Consider the following 18,274-nt stretch of genomic DNA (forward strand, 5'->3'; position numbering starts at 1 on the left):
TGAATTACATTCTCCGCCAGGGTTTCGACTACCTCTCGCCGTGCCCTTAAATGAGAATTGTCCTGCCCACAATCCTTCCCACTCCTCCCACAGCGGTATTCCACCATCCACCGAACCTACACTATGTACTCGTCCATTCTTACACAATCCTTGCTCCCAACCCCTCCCTGTAACAGATCTAGATCCCGTGTAGGGCTGTCTCATACATACTCACACCAACACTTACTCCAGTCGTCACGAACATCACATATGCCATCAAAGGCAGGGCTACATGTGAAACATCCCCTCTGCGGGCCCAGGGGTTAGAATAGACCCAAGGTATTCATGCCTGTCGTAAGAGGCGACTAAAAGGAGGATCTCGTGTTTCGGTCCCGTGTAGGGGCTTGACCTTCATTTTTCAAAATTTTCCCGAAGAGCGAGCCAATTGGGGAAGGGCGCCTTACATGGTGCATCGTGTCCATCGTGCATTGAGATCCTTAGCACACTTTCTCATCAAGGCATTAGAGGTCCTGCTCATCCTCCATCTCTTGGGCGAGGCCACCTTCCTGGGTGCGTTTTCCTCCACCCACTATGCAGTGTTGCTTTATGCGTCGATGATGACCATGGAATTCTTTGCACCTCATTTCCGGCACAGTAGCCAGTCCATTGTGGTGGGGCCACCATGTACCCTGTTGGTTGTAGCCCCCTGAGAACACAGGGATCGCTCTGCTGATGCCTGCGCTGCTAACTCCCCACATATGCCAAGGAGTAGACGACCGTCACCCTGGGGCATCGGGTCTCTCAGCAAAGGCCATCCTGCCAGATGGCCTTTGCTGTGGCTGGGTGGCACTCGAGGGGAGGCTGCAAGATCCCCTCGCTTCTAAACTGTTACTGTTACTACTCAGCTTAGCCGCAAGTCCGTAGAGGGTGGTATATGTGACGTATAGTATGACTGGTCAGCATTTCCGCCCAGAATTTGCGAGTGTAAGTCGGACCTTCCTTGATCCGCGTTGGTGGGTCATGTTGTTGGATTTCCTCCTACCTGTGCACGGTGCAGCTCTCGTAAATTTCGTCCCATGCAGATTCTTCATTTGCGCATTGGATGTCTGTTGGTGGAAGCTAATTATCTGAAATTGCTGTCAATCAACTTTGGGGTATCTATTTACTCGAAATTAACATTCAGAATGCTGTAATATCACTTTTATTCCTATCAGATCAATAATGAAACACTCATGTCACAAACTACTCGTAACCGAGAGCATGGCTACCATCGAACAAGACAGGAAGAGCTCTTAACACCAACTGCCGACTTTGGCGCGCAGTCCGTATCTCTTACTAGTTTTGTCATAGTTCGTGGATGTCCGATCAAGTTCCTACTTACTAAGATATGCATTTGTTAATGAACGGGTGTGAATTTTAACAAGGCAAAATTATGATAAATAGTTTTGAACATCCAGAGGCTCCTCCTAGTATTCATGTTTTCATAAATGACTTTAATTTTTAAATATAAATAGACAAAATCGGTGACTTTGGCTCCAAGATGGCGGTACTTCCCGTCATGTATATTTCCCAGGCTGACGCTTGTTGCTACGGTCCAGCGCCAGTGTGGGAAATGCTCTACGACTCGTGGCCAGCTACAGACTACAGCACTTCCTAACTATCGTGAATACATCAGTAAGAGACAATAATTTGTTAAAACTGGTAAAAATGTCTTCCTCACGTAAGAGGCACCTTACAAGGCCCCCTGGTTGGAGCGGGTAACATCAGGGTGGATGACGCGCGATGAAGCATACCATGTCATAACTTGCTGCTGATCAAACACCAGCAGTCTCTAAGCGTTCAAAGTCTCAGTACAATGCAAGGAAGTATGAATCTAAATCGTTCCCCTCCATGGCCAAACCATGGGAGGAACGCCAGGCTAAGGATGGCAGTGAACCTTATTTGCCGTGGTACCTCGTATGTACTTCGTCTCGATGAAGCCTCAGTTTTTTGTAGAGTATTTAGAAAACAAGTTTGGGGAGGTGGAGGGCTTGTCCAAAATGCAGTCAGTGTCAGTCTTTATAAAAACGGCATCCTCTGCCCAGTCACGGGTGTACTCGCTTATGACAAGCTGGGGGATGTTTCCATTACCATTACCCCTCATAAAAGCTTAAATATGGTCCAGGGTATTATATTTCACAGGGACCTTCTCTTACAGTCCAATGACGAGCTACGAGCTAACTTAGAGCGATGAGGAGTTCATTTCGTTCGGCGCATCCATGGGGGTCCGAGGGACAATCAGGTTGCCACCGGTGTCTTCATCTTGGCCTTAGAGGGTGACACATTACCCGAGAAGGTCAAGGTGATGGTCTACCGCTGTGATGTCAAGCCATATATCCCTCCCCCAATGCGGTGCTTTAATTGCTGGAAGTTCGGCAATATGTCTTCCCGCTGTATTTGCAGCATCACATGTCGAGATGGTGGATGTCCATCCCATCCCAATACTCCATGTGTCCTGCCTCCCATTTGTGTCAACTGCGGAGAGCATCATTCCCATTACTCACCAGACTGCAGGATTTTACAGCGAGAAAGGAAAATCATGGAATACAAGACCCTGGAATAACGGACTTACATTGAGGCCAAGAGGAAATTTGATCACCTACATCCTGTGGCTATGACCTCCTCTTATTCTGCCGCTATGAGAACAGTTGTTGCCCCATCAGTTCCGTGAATTCCAGTCGGCTATTAGAGCTCGGAGACTACACCTGCCCTCCCCCCCCACCCCCCCACCCCCCCTGCCCCTGTTGTTGACCCTGCACCACCTACCTTGGGGGCACTGTCCCCTCAACCATCGGGGACATCAGTCCCCACTTCACAGCCGGAGAAGGGTAAGTCTTTTTCGGCTCCTCTTGCTGGGAAGGGGTCCCTTGGGTTGTTCCCTTCCCAGGTTTCTGCTAGTGGGAAAGATGACACCCACCAGTGGCTGAAGTGCCCAAAAAGCTTCACAATCGTCCTCAGTCTCGGAGACTGAATCAGTGAAGCCATCTCAGCCAGAGAAACCCAAGGGTCAGCAAGAGAAATCCAACCCCCAAACCCAAGGGAATTGTGGTGGCACCCATGCTGCCGCTGCCTATAAGCTTTGCGTCTGAGGATGAGGTGAAGATTCTGGCATCTGCTGAGGACCTATATGTCGCTAGACCCTCAGACACAATGGATATAGCTTGTTCAGGAAATAAGACGGTGGGAGCAGGTGGCCCTGAGGCGTAGACTGCCTCATTGAATATTTCATGCCATCCCAGTCTCACAATCTCATCCTCCAGTGAAATTGTGATTTTTTCCACCACTTGGCTGAGTTAGGGCAACTGCTAAGCTTTACACTTGCTTTCTGCATTGCCCTTCAGGAAACCTGGTTCCCGGCAAAGCGGACCCCTGCCCTTCGCAGCTACAGGGGATATTCCAAGAACCTTAGTGAATATAATAGTGTGTCAGGTAGAGTTTGTGTTTGGCCTGAACTCGGTATGTAGTGAACCTTTGCCCCTTCAAACTCCTCTTAAGCTGTGGCTGTCAGGATATGGATGACATGGGAAATAACTGTCTGCAATGTAAATCTTCCTCCAGATGGTGTGATACCCCTGAATGTATTGGCTGCACTGATTGATCATCTCCCTAAACCTTTTCTACTTTTGGGAGATTTTAATGCCAATAACCCCTCGTGGGTTAGCACCATGCTTACTGGCCGTGGCAGAGATGTCGAAAATTTCTTGTCTCAGTTTGACCTCTGCCTCTTAAATATTGGGTCTGCCACACATTTCAGTGTCATTCATGGTAGTTACCCGGCCATTGATTTATCAGTTTGCAGTCCAGGAGTTCTCCAATCTATCCACCGGAGAGCACATGACAACATGTGTGGTATTGACCAATTCCCCATCTTCCTGTCACTGCTCCGGCATCAGGCCCATGGACGCCTACCGATATGGGCTTTTAACAGTGCAGACTGGGTAGCCTTCACCTCTGCTGTCACCGTTGAATCTCCCTCACATGGTGCCATTGATGTTGTGGTTGAGCAGGTCACTACAATGTAATTTCTGCGGTGGAAAATGCGAGCCCTCGTTCTCTAGGGTGCCTCCGGCGAAAGACAGTCCCTCGGTGGTTGCTGGAAGTTGCTGTTAAAGAGCATGGGCGAGCTCTACGGTGACATAAGCGGCACCCTTCCCTAGAGCACCTAATAGCCTTTAAGCGGCTCCGTGCCCGTGTTCGCCTGCTTATAAAACGATGGAAACAGGAGTGTTGGTAGAGGTACATGTCGACCGTTGGGTGCCGTACATCACCTTCCCAAGTCTGGATGAAAATCAGACGCCTTTTTGGGTACCAGACCCCAACAGGTGTCCCCCGCGTTAACAATGGCATGCTCTCTACCGATGCAAACACGATTGCCGAGCTCTTTGCTGAGCTCTATGCTCTAGCCTCTGCGTCGGAGAATTATTCCCCCCCACCCCAGCCTTTCGCACACTCAGATGGCGGATGGAAAGGAAAATCCTCTCGTTCATTATACATCACAATGAACCCTATCACACCCCATTTACAGAGTGGGAGCTCCTCAGCGCCCTTGCACATTGCCCTGACACAGCTCCTGGGTTGGATCGGATCCACAGTCAGATGATTAAATATCTCTCCTTTGACTTCAAGCGACATCTCCTCGTCATCTTCAACCTGATTTGGTGTGATGGCGTCTTTCCATCACAATGACGGGAGAGCACCATCATTCTGTTGCTAAAACATGGTAAAAATGTGCTTGATGTGGATAGCTATCAGCCCATCAGCCTCACCAACATTCTCTGAAAGCTGTTGGAACGTGTGGTGTGTAGGCAGTTGGGTTGGGTCCTGGAGTCTCGTGGCCTACTGGCAGCTTCCACCAGGTTCGCTCTAGCACTGATAATCTTGTGTCACTCTAGTCTGCCTTCTGAAAACCTTTTTCAGACACCAACACCTGGTTGCCATCTTTTTTGACTTAGCACAAAGCATACAATACGACCTGGCGACATCATATCCTTACCACATTGTGTGAGTGGGGTCTCCGGGGCCCGCGCCCGATTTTTATCCAAAACTTCCTGTCGCTTCGTACTTTCCGTGTCTTAAGTTGGTGCCTCCCATAGTTCCCCCTGTGTTCAGGAGAATGGCATTCCACAGGGCTCTGTATTGAGTGTATCTCTATTTTTAGTGGCCATTAACAGCCTAGCTGCAGCTGTAGGGCTGTCGGTCTCCCCTTCTCTGTATGCAGATGACTTCTGCATTTCATATTGCTCCTCCAGTATTGGTGTTGCTGAGCGGCACCTACAGGGAACCATTCACAAGGTGCAGTCATGGGCTGTAGCCCACGGTTTCCAGTTTTCAGCTGTGAAGTCATGTATCATTCACTTCTGTTGGCGTCATACCGTTCATCCGGAACCTGAACCTTATCTTAATGACGATCCACTCACTGTTGCGGAGACGTATCGATTATTAGGACTGGATTTCAACGTCCAATTGACTTGGCTATCCCACCTTCATCAGCTTAAGCGGGAGTGCTGGCAGCACTTCAGTGCTCTCCACTGCCTGAGCAACACCATCTGGGCTGCAGATTGCTCTACGCTGCTGCAGCTCTACAGAGCCCTTGTTCAATCCCGCCTTGACTATGGGAGTCTGGTTTACAGTTTGGTGAAACCCTCAGCATTGCGTTCACTCGACCCAGAGCACCACTGTGGTGTTTGCCTAGCGACGGGAGCTTTTAGATTAAGTCTGGTGGCCAGTGTCCTGGTGGAGGCCGGAGTCCCTCCATTGCAGATTCGACGTGCACAACTGCTTGCCAGTTATGTTGCACACATTCATAATTCTCCTATGCATCCGAATTACTGTCTCCTTTTCCCACCCGTGGCGGTTCATCTCCTGCGTCAGCAGCCCAGGTCAGGGCTCATGATTGCGGTACGCTTGCAATCCTTTCTCTCTGAAGTGGAGTCCTTGCCTGTACCATTTCTACTTGAGGTCCATTTGCGCACACCTCCATGGTGTACACATCGGCTGAAGCTTCGTCTGGACCTTTTGCACGCCCGTAAGGACTCCATTAACCTCACTGCTTTCGGCTGTTACTTCCTCTCGATTCTTGACATGTCCCGGGGCTCTGAAGTTGTTTACTCCGACAGCTCAATGGCTAATGGTAATGTTGGCTTCGCCTATGTCCACAGAGGCCATATTGCACAGCATTCCTTGCCTGCTAGCTGCAGTGTATTCACTGCAGAGCTTGTGGCCATATCTCTTGCACTTCAGTACATCCGTTCCTGTTCTGGTGACCCGTGCTACCCTCGCCATCCTTTGGTAGCGAACGAACATCGAGGAGTCTGTCTCTGTCCTGGAACATTTAGTCATTCAGTGGTTTTTGTGTGGACCCCAGGACACAGTGGTTTTTGTGTGGACCCCAGGACACGTCGGAATCCTAGGCAACAAACTTGCTGACAGGCTGGCCAAACGGGCTACACAGAAACTGCTCCTGGCGATGGATATCTCTGAAATAGACCTGCGTTCTGTCTTACACTGCAAGATTTTTCGAATTTGGGAGACGGAGTGGCTTAACAGTATGCACAAAAAACTGTGTGTCATTAAGGAGACTGTAAATGTGTGGAAGTCTTCCCTGTGGGCTTTTCGCAGGGAATCAGTTGTCCTTTGTTGGCTCCACATTGGCCATATGTGGCCCACACATGGTTATCTCTTCTGTTGTGAGGACCCACCTCAGTGTCGCTGTGGCTCCCAAATGACAGTTGTCCACCTCTTGCTTGAGTGCCCACTTTTAGCCGCTCTGTGGCGGACTTTTAACTTTCCCAGTATTCTACCTTTGATGTTGAGTGACAATGCCTCAACAGCAGCTTTAGTTTAATGTTTTATTCGTTAAGGTGGGTTTTATCTTATGATCTGAGTTTTAGCGCGTGTCCTTTGCCCCTCTGTGTCCTCCACTCTGGGGCTTTTAGGGTGGAGGTTTTAATGTGTTGCAGAGTGGCTGGCTTCTCCTTTTTTATTCTCATGGTCAGACAGCCATGGTAATCTGTTTTCTTGTTTTTAGTCTCTTCTCCCTTTTTCTTGTGTCTCTCTGTGGTTTTCTTGTCCTGTTTTGCCCATTGTAGTGTTTGTTGTCCTTCTGTCATTCTTCTGGTTGTACCTTTCTCCTGTTATTGTGCCGTACACCTTTGTTTTCTTCTTGCCCTTAGGTACTTGTTCTTGTTCTACTAGGAACAAGGGACCGATGACCTCGCCGTTTGGTCCCTTTCCCCCCTCTTAAACCAACCAACCAACCAACCTGTGAAACCAGTCATGATTTGAAAGTTAAGCTGCAACCACTGTGCTTCATTCTACGTTGGCATGACAACCAACAAGTATCAGCTTGAATTGCCACCAATAAACTGTGGCCAAGAAACGAATGGACCACCCCGTTGCTGAACACACTGCCGAACACGACATCCTTCATTTCAATGACTGCTTCATAGCGTGTGCTATATGGACCCTTCCCACCAACACCAGCATTTGTGAATTACGCAGGTGGAAACTTTCTCTGCAGTACATCCTATGTTTTTGTAATTCTCCTGGCCTCAAACTTCGTTAGTCACTGTCCTCACCCATCCAGCCCCTTCCCTGTTCCCATTCCAGCACTACACAGCTCTTATTCCACCATCACAACCAGTCTGTTTCTTTCTTTCCTTTTCTGCTACTTCGGCCACCCCCTCTCCATCTCCTCCCCTGCCCTCCGTCTAACCTGCTGCACTTTACTGTCCACTGCCCCCACCATACTACCCCTCCCCCTCCCCCTCCCCACCTCAGCCTCTTCCTTACCCCAACCCAGTCGCCACTCCCATCATGCACCGGTGCTGCTACTCGCAGTGTGGTTTCAGTTGCTTGAGACTGCAGTCGTGTGTGTGAGTTGCACGCACGCGCGCGTGTGTGTGTGTGTGTGTGTGTGTGTGTGTTTGTGTGTGTGTGTGTGTGTGTGTGTGTGTGTGTGTGTGTGTATTGTTGATGAAGGCCTTAATGACCGAAAGACTTATTTGTGACAGTTTTTTTGTTGTGCCTATCTGTGACTCAGCATCTCCGCTATATGGTGAGAAGCATCTTTCCTTTTCATTATATTGAGTAGGAACATTGTGCAAGGATTCTAACCGATAGGAAGTGGAAAGGAGTTTGAATTGTCAGTGACAATCAATTTAAAACTGGACAGGCATGCTGTTATTGAATGCAGGTCCCAATCAAGCGTTGAAAAGGAAACAGCATGGAATGGGCATTAGGAGTTGCGTACCATGCAGGAGACCATTGTTCACAGTGACACATTAAGCCACCCACCTTCAGTGACCTTAATGACAGAAACTGGACAGTATTCAACTAGAGTCCTCTCATGTGGTCCACCATAATTCTGCCTCTCTCCGAATGATACACAAACGTCCAATGAGCTGTTAATCTGCAGTGTGTGGAGGTTGTAATTCAAGCCAAAGATGATGATGTGGAAGTATTTTTTGTAGTATGACATAGAACCACTCATTACTGTGAACATGAATCAGGATGTCTACATCAATATTATTTCATTAGTTTGTTAATATTTCTCTGACGAGGGGACTGGGCCGACTTGTCATCACTGATTTTGTCCAAATTTATGGTACAAAGGACGTTCAAAAAGTTTTGCACAATCGTCTCTAATTGTTTTATTTTTTGCAGGAGGAGAATGAAATTTTTTGTGAACCTTCTTGGAACACTTAGCTGTACTTTGAGCCTACTCAATGTAGCCTCCATCAGCTGTGACACATCTTGCCCAACGTTCTTTCCAAGATGTAAATGTACTTTGGTAAAATTCTTGGGATTGACTTTTACACCATCTCTTGACACAGGAAATGTCTTTCTCATTATCAAATGTTTTACCATGCAGGTGGGCCTTCAGACGACCAAAGAGTTTAAAATCAGATGGAGCCAAGTCCGGACTGTAGGGAGGATGAGGAACAATTTTCCAAACCATTTTCCTGATTTTCTCCTGCATTATAAGGGCTTTATGGGGTTTGGCATTGTCATGGTGTAGTGTGATGAGCTGACCCTGAAGCTGTGGTCTGTGGGTCTTGATGGCATGCCACAGCTTGTCCAATGACACATCTGTCATTTTGGATGATTTGATCAATGGTCTCCTTATTCACATGACTCACTGCTGTCGATGGTCTACCGCATCGTGGATTATCCAGTCGAGAGAAATCGCCGCCTTTAAACTGCTGCAACCACCACTGGATACTGCTGCTATCCACTGTGTCCTCCTAATAAACAGGGAACAACTTCTTGTGAATCGATGTGGCAGAGTCATCGCCGGCCTTGTAGAGGAACTCCATCACCGACCGTTGTCAAAACTTGACATCTACTTCACGGTCTATTATGGCTCAGCTGTAAATAAAAGAAAATACTTTTATATGCCAGCTTATAGCTAAATGTTCCAAGTATGTCCACAAAAAATTTCATTCTCCTCTGACAGAAAATAAAAAAATTAGAGATGACTGTGCAAAACTTTTTGAATGCCCTTGGTATTGCATATACCAGGCTTGACCAGAACTGGAAGTGGGACCTGCAGGTGGCCAAACATTTCAGGAGAAAACAAAACAAAAAACTTCTGGTGTGAGTTGGTTGAGGCATGAGCCACTTATGTTAGTTTCCAGGCAGCAGTTCCGTCAGTGGAAGGTTCACAGCATGGTAGTTAGAGGGTTGTGGAGTAGAGTCTTTGTGCAGAATTTTAATTCTTTTCTTTTATTTCAATTTTATGTCACTTATAGTGCAAATAAATTGAAATAATGCTGAATATATTGTATGTATTATTATTTTCATTAAAGGCATGAAGAGGAAAGGCAAAGGAAAATTTGGGATTGCCAATAAATTTGCAAGAATGGATTGTACATACAGTGTCCATGAGGACTCTGCAGTTAACATTTCAAGAAGGGATTGTAACTACAGCATTCAGGCTTTCGTATTCCATTAGTATCATTTTGAAATTGGAGAAGACTGCATCAAAATACATCCCACTGTACATCACCAGATATCTTCCTTAACATTTGGCAAAATGATGAATGTGTTTGCTGTCAAACTGTGCAATGAAAAATTTTTTTATTAATGTAAGCCACGTTTTTTGAAATTTTTTTTTTTTAATAGAAAATTCGAAACAATCATTTAATTGCAAAATTTAGGCATTTATAAAGTGTGCAAGACGCTGAGAAAATTATTACTTCACATTTTTTCGGTGAATATTGACCCAGCAAGTGTAAATTATCATATGTAAAATAATAAAAGTATCTAATTCTATATTATGAAGTTCTCGTGTACCCAATACGATCTCTTCCTGGAAATTTATTTGCAAACTCAGACTTTCCTTTGTCTTCCCTTTTCATGCCTCTTATGAAAATATTAATAAACATAATACATTGATCATTATTTTGGTTTATTTTCAGTGGAAGTAACATTAAAACTGACAACAACAAAAAGTAGCCGCACGAGGACTTGACCTCACAACCCCCAGATTACCATTCTGTAATCTGTCTACTGTGGCAACCGCTGCCTGGAAACTGCACTAACACAAGAAGCTTATGCCTTGCCTGGCACATGCCAAAAATGCTATTTTTTCTAAAAGCTTGAACATCTGGAGCTCTCACTCCTTTCACTTTCATTTATTACCGATACCGTCACATGATGTGGAATTTGGACAGAGCTGGTGATGACGAGTAGCTGCAGTTCCCTTGTTACTCAGTGCTTGTTCTGTGCATTCTGAAAACATAATTATAATCTGTAACTTTGCATTTACCTTGCAACTGTCAGAACACATTTTATATTTCCACAGAGACAAAAAACTTTGTCGACTTGCTATTCAAGACGTTGGAAACACAGGCGTACAGCCTGCAAGGCCGCTCTGCTGTCGTCAGTCCAGCTGTACCTCAAGAAACACCTGTTACAGTACAAACGCATCAGCCAATGCAGCTGTGTGCAGTGCAGGAGTCTCAGCCAATTACCAATCATCAGGTAAAACTATACAGCATATTTACAATAAGGAATAATTTGTGGAGTCTTAGTACCAGTAGCATGGTATTTAATCTCAAATTGTCTGTATCTACTTCTGTCTTTGTCCATTGTCAGTATATGAATTAAACGCAAGTGAAAAACCTGGGTGATGTTAAGCTTTAAATGCCAGCTTCCAAAACTTATTCGAGAGTGTGTATCGACATTTTCCTTTCTTGAAAATATCAACAGATGTGACTCCTACCATGACCAAACTGTCAGATTTTGACCTGTATTTTACACCTTAAAAGTGTCATTTGAATAATGCTGTACCTTACAGAAATGAAAATGTTGTGTAATTGTTCTGCAGATTGCATTTGTATTGATTAACTTCATTGATTTAAGCATGGAACCTTCCAAAAGACAATGTATAGAAAAAAGATGTCAGTGTCTGATGAGAAGAAACTGGTAGATTATTGAAAGTTAATCATATACAATGTTTCACTTGTTCGTAGATTTGATTGCTCATTCCCACTTTTTCCAAAATGTGAAACCGCCTCCGTACAATAAGCTTTAAACTCACTGTGCCAGTGAGAAGTTAGTGTAGGGTTATTCAGGAGGGGAAAAAAGTTATAGATGTGAGAATGTGACCATGTGGCAGGACAGAGTTTGCCAGACTAGTCCGGAAAGGCAGGAAGGAATCTGGCACTGCTTTTCCAAACTGGCTGGGCTACGCGGACACTTTAGCGATGTAAACACCTGCCACCACTGGCTGCTACTGAGGTGGTGCAGTGCTATCTGAATGCACGGCCACAGCTGGGGTATCAGCCTCAAATACTGCGAATTAAGAGACATTATTGTGTTGCCTGAAACCTAAGAAAAATAAAAATATAGCTAATTAATGACAGTGCATGTTGTGCATGGTGCACTACTTTACACATTCTGAGGCTCTGGCCATTGTCATGTGAAACAACATGTGTGTTTATCAAATAAAATTTTACAATATTTTCTGTCAAGAGTTCACATCTCGTGTCTGATTACAATCTCTCTAAAAATATATTAAAACTGCATCTTCTCTGTGTGGACATAAAAGGCAGTTGCTGGGATGTATTGCTTTGAATAGGTATGACAATTGCTGTGATGTAAATTTTGATTTTACTGTTACCTAAGACATCTCCTTCCTTAAATTGAGTAATGTGGATTTATCATTTCAAAACAAAACAATAAGGAACCCTCATCAGTCTCTGACAGTGTTGCGAGGAGAGTTATGTATTGTCTATTAGGTTGTCAGTCCGTCGCTTAAAAACATTATCTTTTTATCTAGAACTTCGTCAGAGTTTTATTAGGTACCCTGAGTAACTTTTCATCCAAAATTCTAAAACAAGTCAGTAGCACCAGTCTTTGAGATGCAAGATTTGCATGAATAACAGTCATTGATCCTCATATGTACCTGTCATTGACACTTAGCTGGGTATAGATTTAAAGGATTCTAAATTATTATATAGTAGTTAGGATATGGGGAAGTAAATAACACAGAATATTACAGAAATAATATTTTATTATTGTAATGCATTTATCTTGACAACCCTAAATAACTGTTGGTCCAGATGCAAATTACGAGAGGTTTCTAGCAAATGTTCTTTAGCCATCAGGGGGACATCAATCGGCAAGATTGCCTTCATTGTAGTTTTGTTTTTTACATAGGTATGAACAGTGGTATGACCTTTTTAAATGGCACCCTGTATTTTTTATTCAGTAATTCATTTCCTCTCCTAAAGACCTGTTCAAAAATGTATCACAGTGTACCATTCACTGAAACCCAATGTTATTAATTACATAACGCAGCATTGACTTTGAGCACAGAGTCACGAACTCGTCCACTTGCTGGAGTTATCAGAAAACAAATGAAAACCAAGTAGAAACATAACACAAAATTGACTTTGACTCTCCTGTACCATTGCCCAGGAGTGGAACATTCAAAGGCGCTCAAAGTGGTGACCCTGGACACCGATACACTGGTGCACTCGTTGAATGAAAGAATTATTTACTGCTTCCATTGTTGCCTTCTGAAGAAAATTACAAGAAGCACGATACATTCCTGCATATCCTGTGGAGTTGTTGGAATATCGTGATAGACAACGCCTTTAATGCATTCCCAAAGAAAAAGTCCCGAGGATGTAAATCGGGAGACCTAGCAGGGCAAGTAAGTGTTCCTCCTCGACCAATCCATCTGACAAGATACCTTCGGTTCAGAACATGGCGTGCACATAAGGCATTATGTGCTGGACATCCATCGTATTGATACCACATAAGCATTCTGGTTCTTAGTGGCACTTCATCCAGAAGTGGAGGAAGAATTTGTTTGAGGAAGTTGGCATACGCTGTGCCATTTAGACTACCATTGATGAAATAAGGGCCAATAATTGTAGTACCAAGCATTCCACACCAGACGTTAACTCTCCGTTGACGCTGATGTTCCTCCTGTGTAAACCATTGTGGGTTGTCGTTGGACAAATAATGCATGTTCTTGTATCTACCTGTCCTTTACTCAAGAAGGAACATTCATTGGTAAATAGAACATTGGAGTAGTAGTTTTGGTTGACGAGGATTTGCTGGTTGATGTAGATGTACATGGTAAGGATGGAACCAGTGATGTATAAGAATACGATGTACATTGGTTTTAGGAATGCTAATCTCATGTTAAAGCTGTTGTGTGCTCACATGTGGATTCATAGCAACAGAAGCGAGAACAGTAACATCAGCAGCTTCATCTGTGCTGGTACTACAATTATTGCATTGTCGTGGGTTGAAAGTTCCCATTTCCTGAAGCGTCGCAACAAGATGAGAAAACATCTGTCGGGAAGGTTGGTTCTTGTCAGGATATCGCTCCCTATACAGTTCCCTAAAATATTTAGACAAATTTACGGTGGAATAAATTGAATTTGGCATCAGCATCATTTTCTCTGTATGCTTCATCCCATTCTACCTCTTCTAGGCTGCACTTAAAGCTCTGTATCCTGTTCGCATTAATAAGCCTCCCTGCCTTGTATGAACCTGCCTGAATCCTGTAAGGTGCTATATGTGTTACACAGTTGTATTTAAAAGGACTAAACTACTGTACTAAATGTACCTGTACATAAAAAAACAGTATTGCAATTACTGTTCTGCTCACTTTCATTCCCCATAGGTGAGTAGAATTTCTACCTTCTCTTCGTTGGTGTACATTGTACTCATACAACTCTTGAACTTATTATGGTTGACAGAATGATGCTTGTGCATTCTACTTATGTTAACATTTATCCTCTGTCAGCGTCACCACATGGATGTGTTCCATTACCCCGATGGATGTGTTCCATTACCCTGAGTACCTACACTAAGCATTGGGAGCGTCAACACCAGTGTTGTGTTATGTAATTAACAACACTGTGTTTCAGTGAATGGTACACTGTGATACGTTTTTGAATAGGTCTTTAGGAGAGAAATGAATTACCGAATAAAAACTATAGTGCGCCATTTAAAGAAGTCATACCACTGTTCATATCTTTATAAAAAAAAACAAAGCTGCAGCGAAGTCATTCATGCTGATTGATGTCCCCCTGACGGTTAAAGAACATTTGCGTGAAACATTTCGTAATTTGCATCTGGACAAACAGTTATTTAGGATGGTCAAGATAAATGGGACACCCTGTATAAAGTGGTTTGACTGCATTAATAAAGAATCACTGACAGAAAAAAAGAAAACATAAACATTGAAAATATTGGAAACCACACATTAGATTATAATCTGGGGGTTAAGTATGTGATACTGATAGCCAAGTAATGTGATTCCATTGCGTAGCTATCGCATGTAGCCAGCCAGTGGAAGACTGCACTCGAGCGGGTAACATGTACATGTGTCTCAAATGTACCAGTGAGTGTCTCATGTGCAACCGGTGAGGTCATTTCGTTGCTTGTTCAGTTCATACATAAGTATATTTTTGTTGTTTTTAGTGTTCATTTTCTTTTGTTTCATTTCAATCAGTGTCCAGTGTGACAAGTAGTTACAACCCAACACTTGAAGTGAACAGGAAGAAGAAAAATGTGCTACACAGCCAGGCATGTGAATTTGTGTGTTAAGTGAAGGATTACTTTGAGAACGAAAAGGAAAAAGGTGAGCCCTTATTTTCTGGTGTTCAGTTTGTTAAGAGGACTGCAATAAAACAGAAAGAAAGCAAGAACACTATTACAATGATAGGGAAAAAAAAAAACAGTACATAATATTTTGGACAGAGTGGCACAATAGGGCTGCAAACACCAGGAAAGGAGTGTCCGGGAAAGAAGCAATTTGACAGCTTTCGATGATCTCAAGAAAGATGCCATTAGTCACCATATACATAGCTATTATAAGAAAAGGAAACATCCCACACTATCTAAGGTGCTTGTGTCACTTTAGAAAGATGATAATTTTAAAGGAAGCAAATTTATTTTACATATAGGTATGTCAGATGGTTTTGTGCGAAAAGACAGGTAATTACCAAGGTCTATCAGTGATGATTATGGATAGTGCCCCGTATCATTCCGTAGTTCACAATAAGACACCTACTTGTAGAAGATTTGAAAAAGACTGAATTGCTCAAAATTGTTGCACAAAAGGGGCCACAATTTCCAACATTGGTAGTTGACAAGATTGCTAAAAGGCACAGCAACAAATTGTTCAGCTTCTCCACACCATTGTCTTTTCAATACCATTGAAGGAATACAAGTGCAATAAGAAATTATGCTGCTGCAAACAACAAGAAATTCACCATCTCTGAAGTTGTAAATCTCGTTGTGGCAGCTGCTTATCAAGCGACAGGCGAGACCTGAATGAAAATTGTGAACAGCACTGCAAGTGTCATCAGAGAGGCAGTCAAAAATGAAGCCATTGTAGAAGAAAGCTTTGGAACTTTAATTGTACATCTGGAGGGTGTACTGATAGAACTAACAGTGCTGAAGAAAAGTATTCTAAATCAGATACTGACAGTAATGTGAGGGCTGTTTTCCCATTAGCATAACAACACATCAGGAAAAACAAGAAGGGAGCATACCATTGATGTATCATCACATTGTAGGTACTTTCTTCAGGTTCTATCTGTTAATTTTTTTTTTTTTTTCCCTCGAATAACCCATTTGGAGGGTACGATGAATCAACTTTGGCTACTCTTCATTGTATTAGATTTCTTCAGTTTCCAAATTTCCTTCATCTTTTAGAGTGTTGTTCCCTTTCTTCTTGAGTCCACTTTCGTTTAGTTATTTTATTTCTCTCCTGAAATTCTGCCTTTTGAACTGCCTTTCTGAAATGTGTTCTGTTTTCTATTGTGTCTATTGTAACTCCAGCATTTTCAATGTCCTTTTCAGTCTCTATGAACCATGCTGGCTTGGATTTGTAACTATTGAGTAATGTGAATATCCGCTTGGTTAGTCTGTTGTTATCCATTCTGAATATATGTCCAAAAAACTGTAGTCTCCTCTTCCTCATTACATCAGTTAGTTTCTCCGTTTTCAGATATAGCTCTCTGTTTGGTCTTAACCTGTATTCAGCATTATCGTTTCTTTTAGCTCCCAGTATTTTCCTTAAAATTCTTCTTTCGACCTTCTCTAGTTTCTCAAGATCTCCATTTTTTGTTAGTTTAAGTGTTTCTGCCGCATAGAGAGCTTCAGGTCTGGCCACTGTTTGGTAGTGTCTTAATTTCGTGTTCCAGGACAAGGATTTTTTATTATAAACGTTTTTGGTCATATGAAACACACTTTCCATTTTGTGCACTCTAGTTTCTATAGCCATCTTTTCTTTGGCATTGTATGTAATCCACTCTCCTAGGTATTTAAAGGAATCTGTTTTGTGTATTGTGTTGTTGTCAACTGCAATATTTTGAGGAGCATCACAGATGTTTGTCATAAACTTTGTTTTTTCATAGGATATTTGTAGTCCTACTTTGGCTGCTTGTTTTTGTAGTTCTCTTATTTGTTCTTGGGCATTGTCTAGTGAATCTGTAATCAATGCCATGTCATCTGCGAAGGGTAAACAGTCGACAGTGATCTTGTTTGGATTTCTCCCTAGTTGAATCCCTTTAGTATAGATGGCCTTCCTCCATTCTCGAACTACCTTCTCCAAGACACAATTGAAAAGCAGAGGTGACAGACCATCTCCCTGTCGAACACCTGACTTTATTTCAAACGATTTTGAGAGCTCTCCCCTAAATTTTACTTTCGATTTTGTATTTGTCAAAGTACCTTTAATTATTGCAGTTGTTTTAGCATCGAGTCCCAATTCTTTTAAGATATCAAGCAGTGGATTTCTGTCAATTGAATCATAGGCTTTTTTAAAATCCACAAAAGTAATTACATATTTTAAGTTCCTGATTTTCCTCATTTCTATTATGTTCTTTAAATTTAGTATTTGTTCTGCACATGACCTTCCCTTCCTAAATCCAGCCTGATACTCTCCTAGCTGTTTGTCAAGTATCTCTTCTGCTCTTTTTAAAAGCGCCTTAGACAAGATCTTATAGGTCACTGGTAAGAGGGAGATTCCCCTATAATTGCTAGGATCTGCTTTCTTCCCTTTTTTATGTAGTGGATGTATTAATGCAGATGTCCAGTCTGGTAGTAATCTGTGTGTTGTCCAGATTTCATTTAGTATTTCTGATAGACACTGTATCATGTTGTCACTAGAGTACTTCCATAGTTCAGCAACTATATTATCCTCTCCAGGGGCTTTATTATTTTTAAGCTCTTTTATGATTTCTTTTATTTCTTCTGTGGTTGGCGGCTTGGAGTCTGGTGGTGTTGGGTTTACAATATTGAAATTAAATTTTTCTTTCGGTGGATAACAGTTATGTAGTTCTTCAAAATATTCAGCAAGTATTCTACAGTTCCCTATGCTATTGTATGCAGTTTTCTGCGTTTTTGGGTCCGTGAAAAATAGACTAGGAGGAGAGTATTTCTTTAAGTTATTTTTGAAAGTTTTGTAAAAGTCCCTAGCATTGTTCTGTTTGAAGTTGGAGTCTATTGATGCTAGTTGGTCTTTTATGTATTGAACTTGGATCTTTTTAAGGCCTTTTGAAGCTTGCTTCCCGGCTTCTTTTAGGGAGTTCCTATTATCATCATTTTTGTTGGCATTCCAAATGTTCCAAGCTCGTTGTCTTGTTAGGATTAGTTTGTCACACTCATCATTCCACCAGGCATGTTTCCATTTTTTGGTAAGGAGAATGGTTTCCTCTGCTGTCTGTACTATATCTTTTTGAAGTTGTTCCCATGTTTTAGGTGTTTTCTTTTCCAA

At 43.0% G+C, this 18,274-nt stretch overlaps 1 protein-coding gene across 4 annotated transcripts in view; it reads left to right on the plus strand.

Annotated features, from left to right (window-relative positions):
* LOC126202941 (zinc finger protein swm) overlaps positions 1–18,274 on the plus strand; it is a 250,253-nt gene that overhangs the window by 35,195 nt on the left and 196,784 nt on the right. For all 4 annotated transcript variants that reach the window (XM_049937040.1, XM_049937041.1, XM_049937042.1 and 1 more), the window contains exon 3: positions 10,826–11,004. In XM_049937040.1, coding sequence (XP_049792997.1) covers positions 10,826–11,004 — 179 coding nt within the window. The remainder of the gene's footprint in view (positions 1–10,825; positions 11,005–18,274) is intronic.

This window comes from Schistocerca nitens, chromosome 9 (genome assembly GCF_023898315.1).
Source record: "Schistocerca nitens isolate TAMUIC-IGC-003100 chromosome 9, iqSchNite1.1, whole genome shotgun sequence".
NCBI classification, from domain to species: Eukaryota; Metazoa; Arthropoda; class Insecta; order Orthoptera; family Acrididae; genus Schistocerca; species Schistocerca nitens.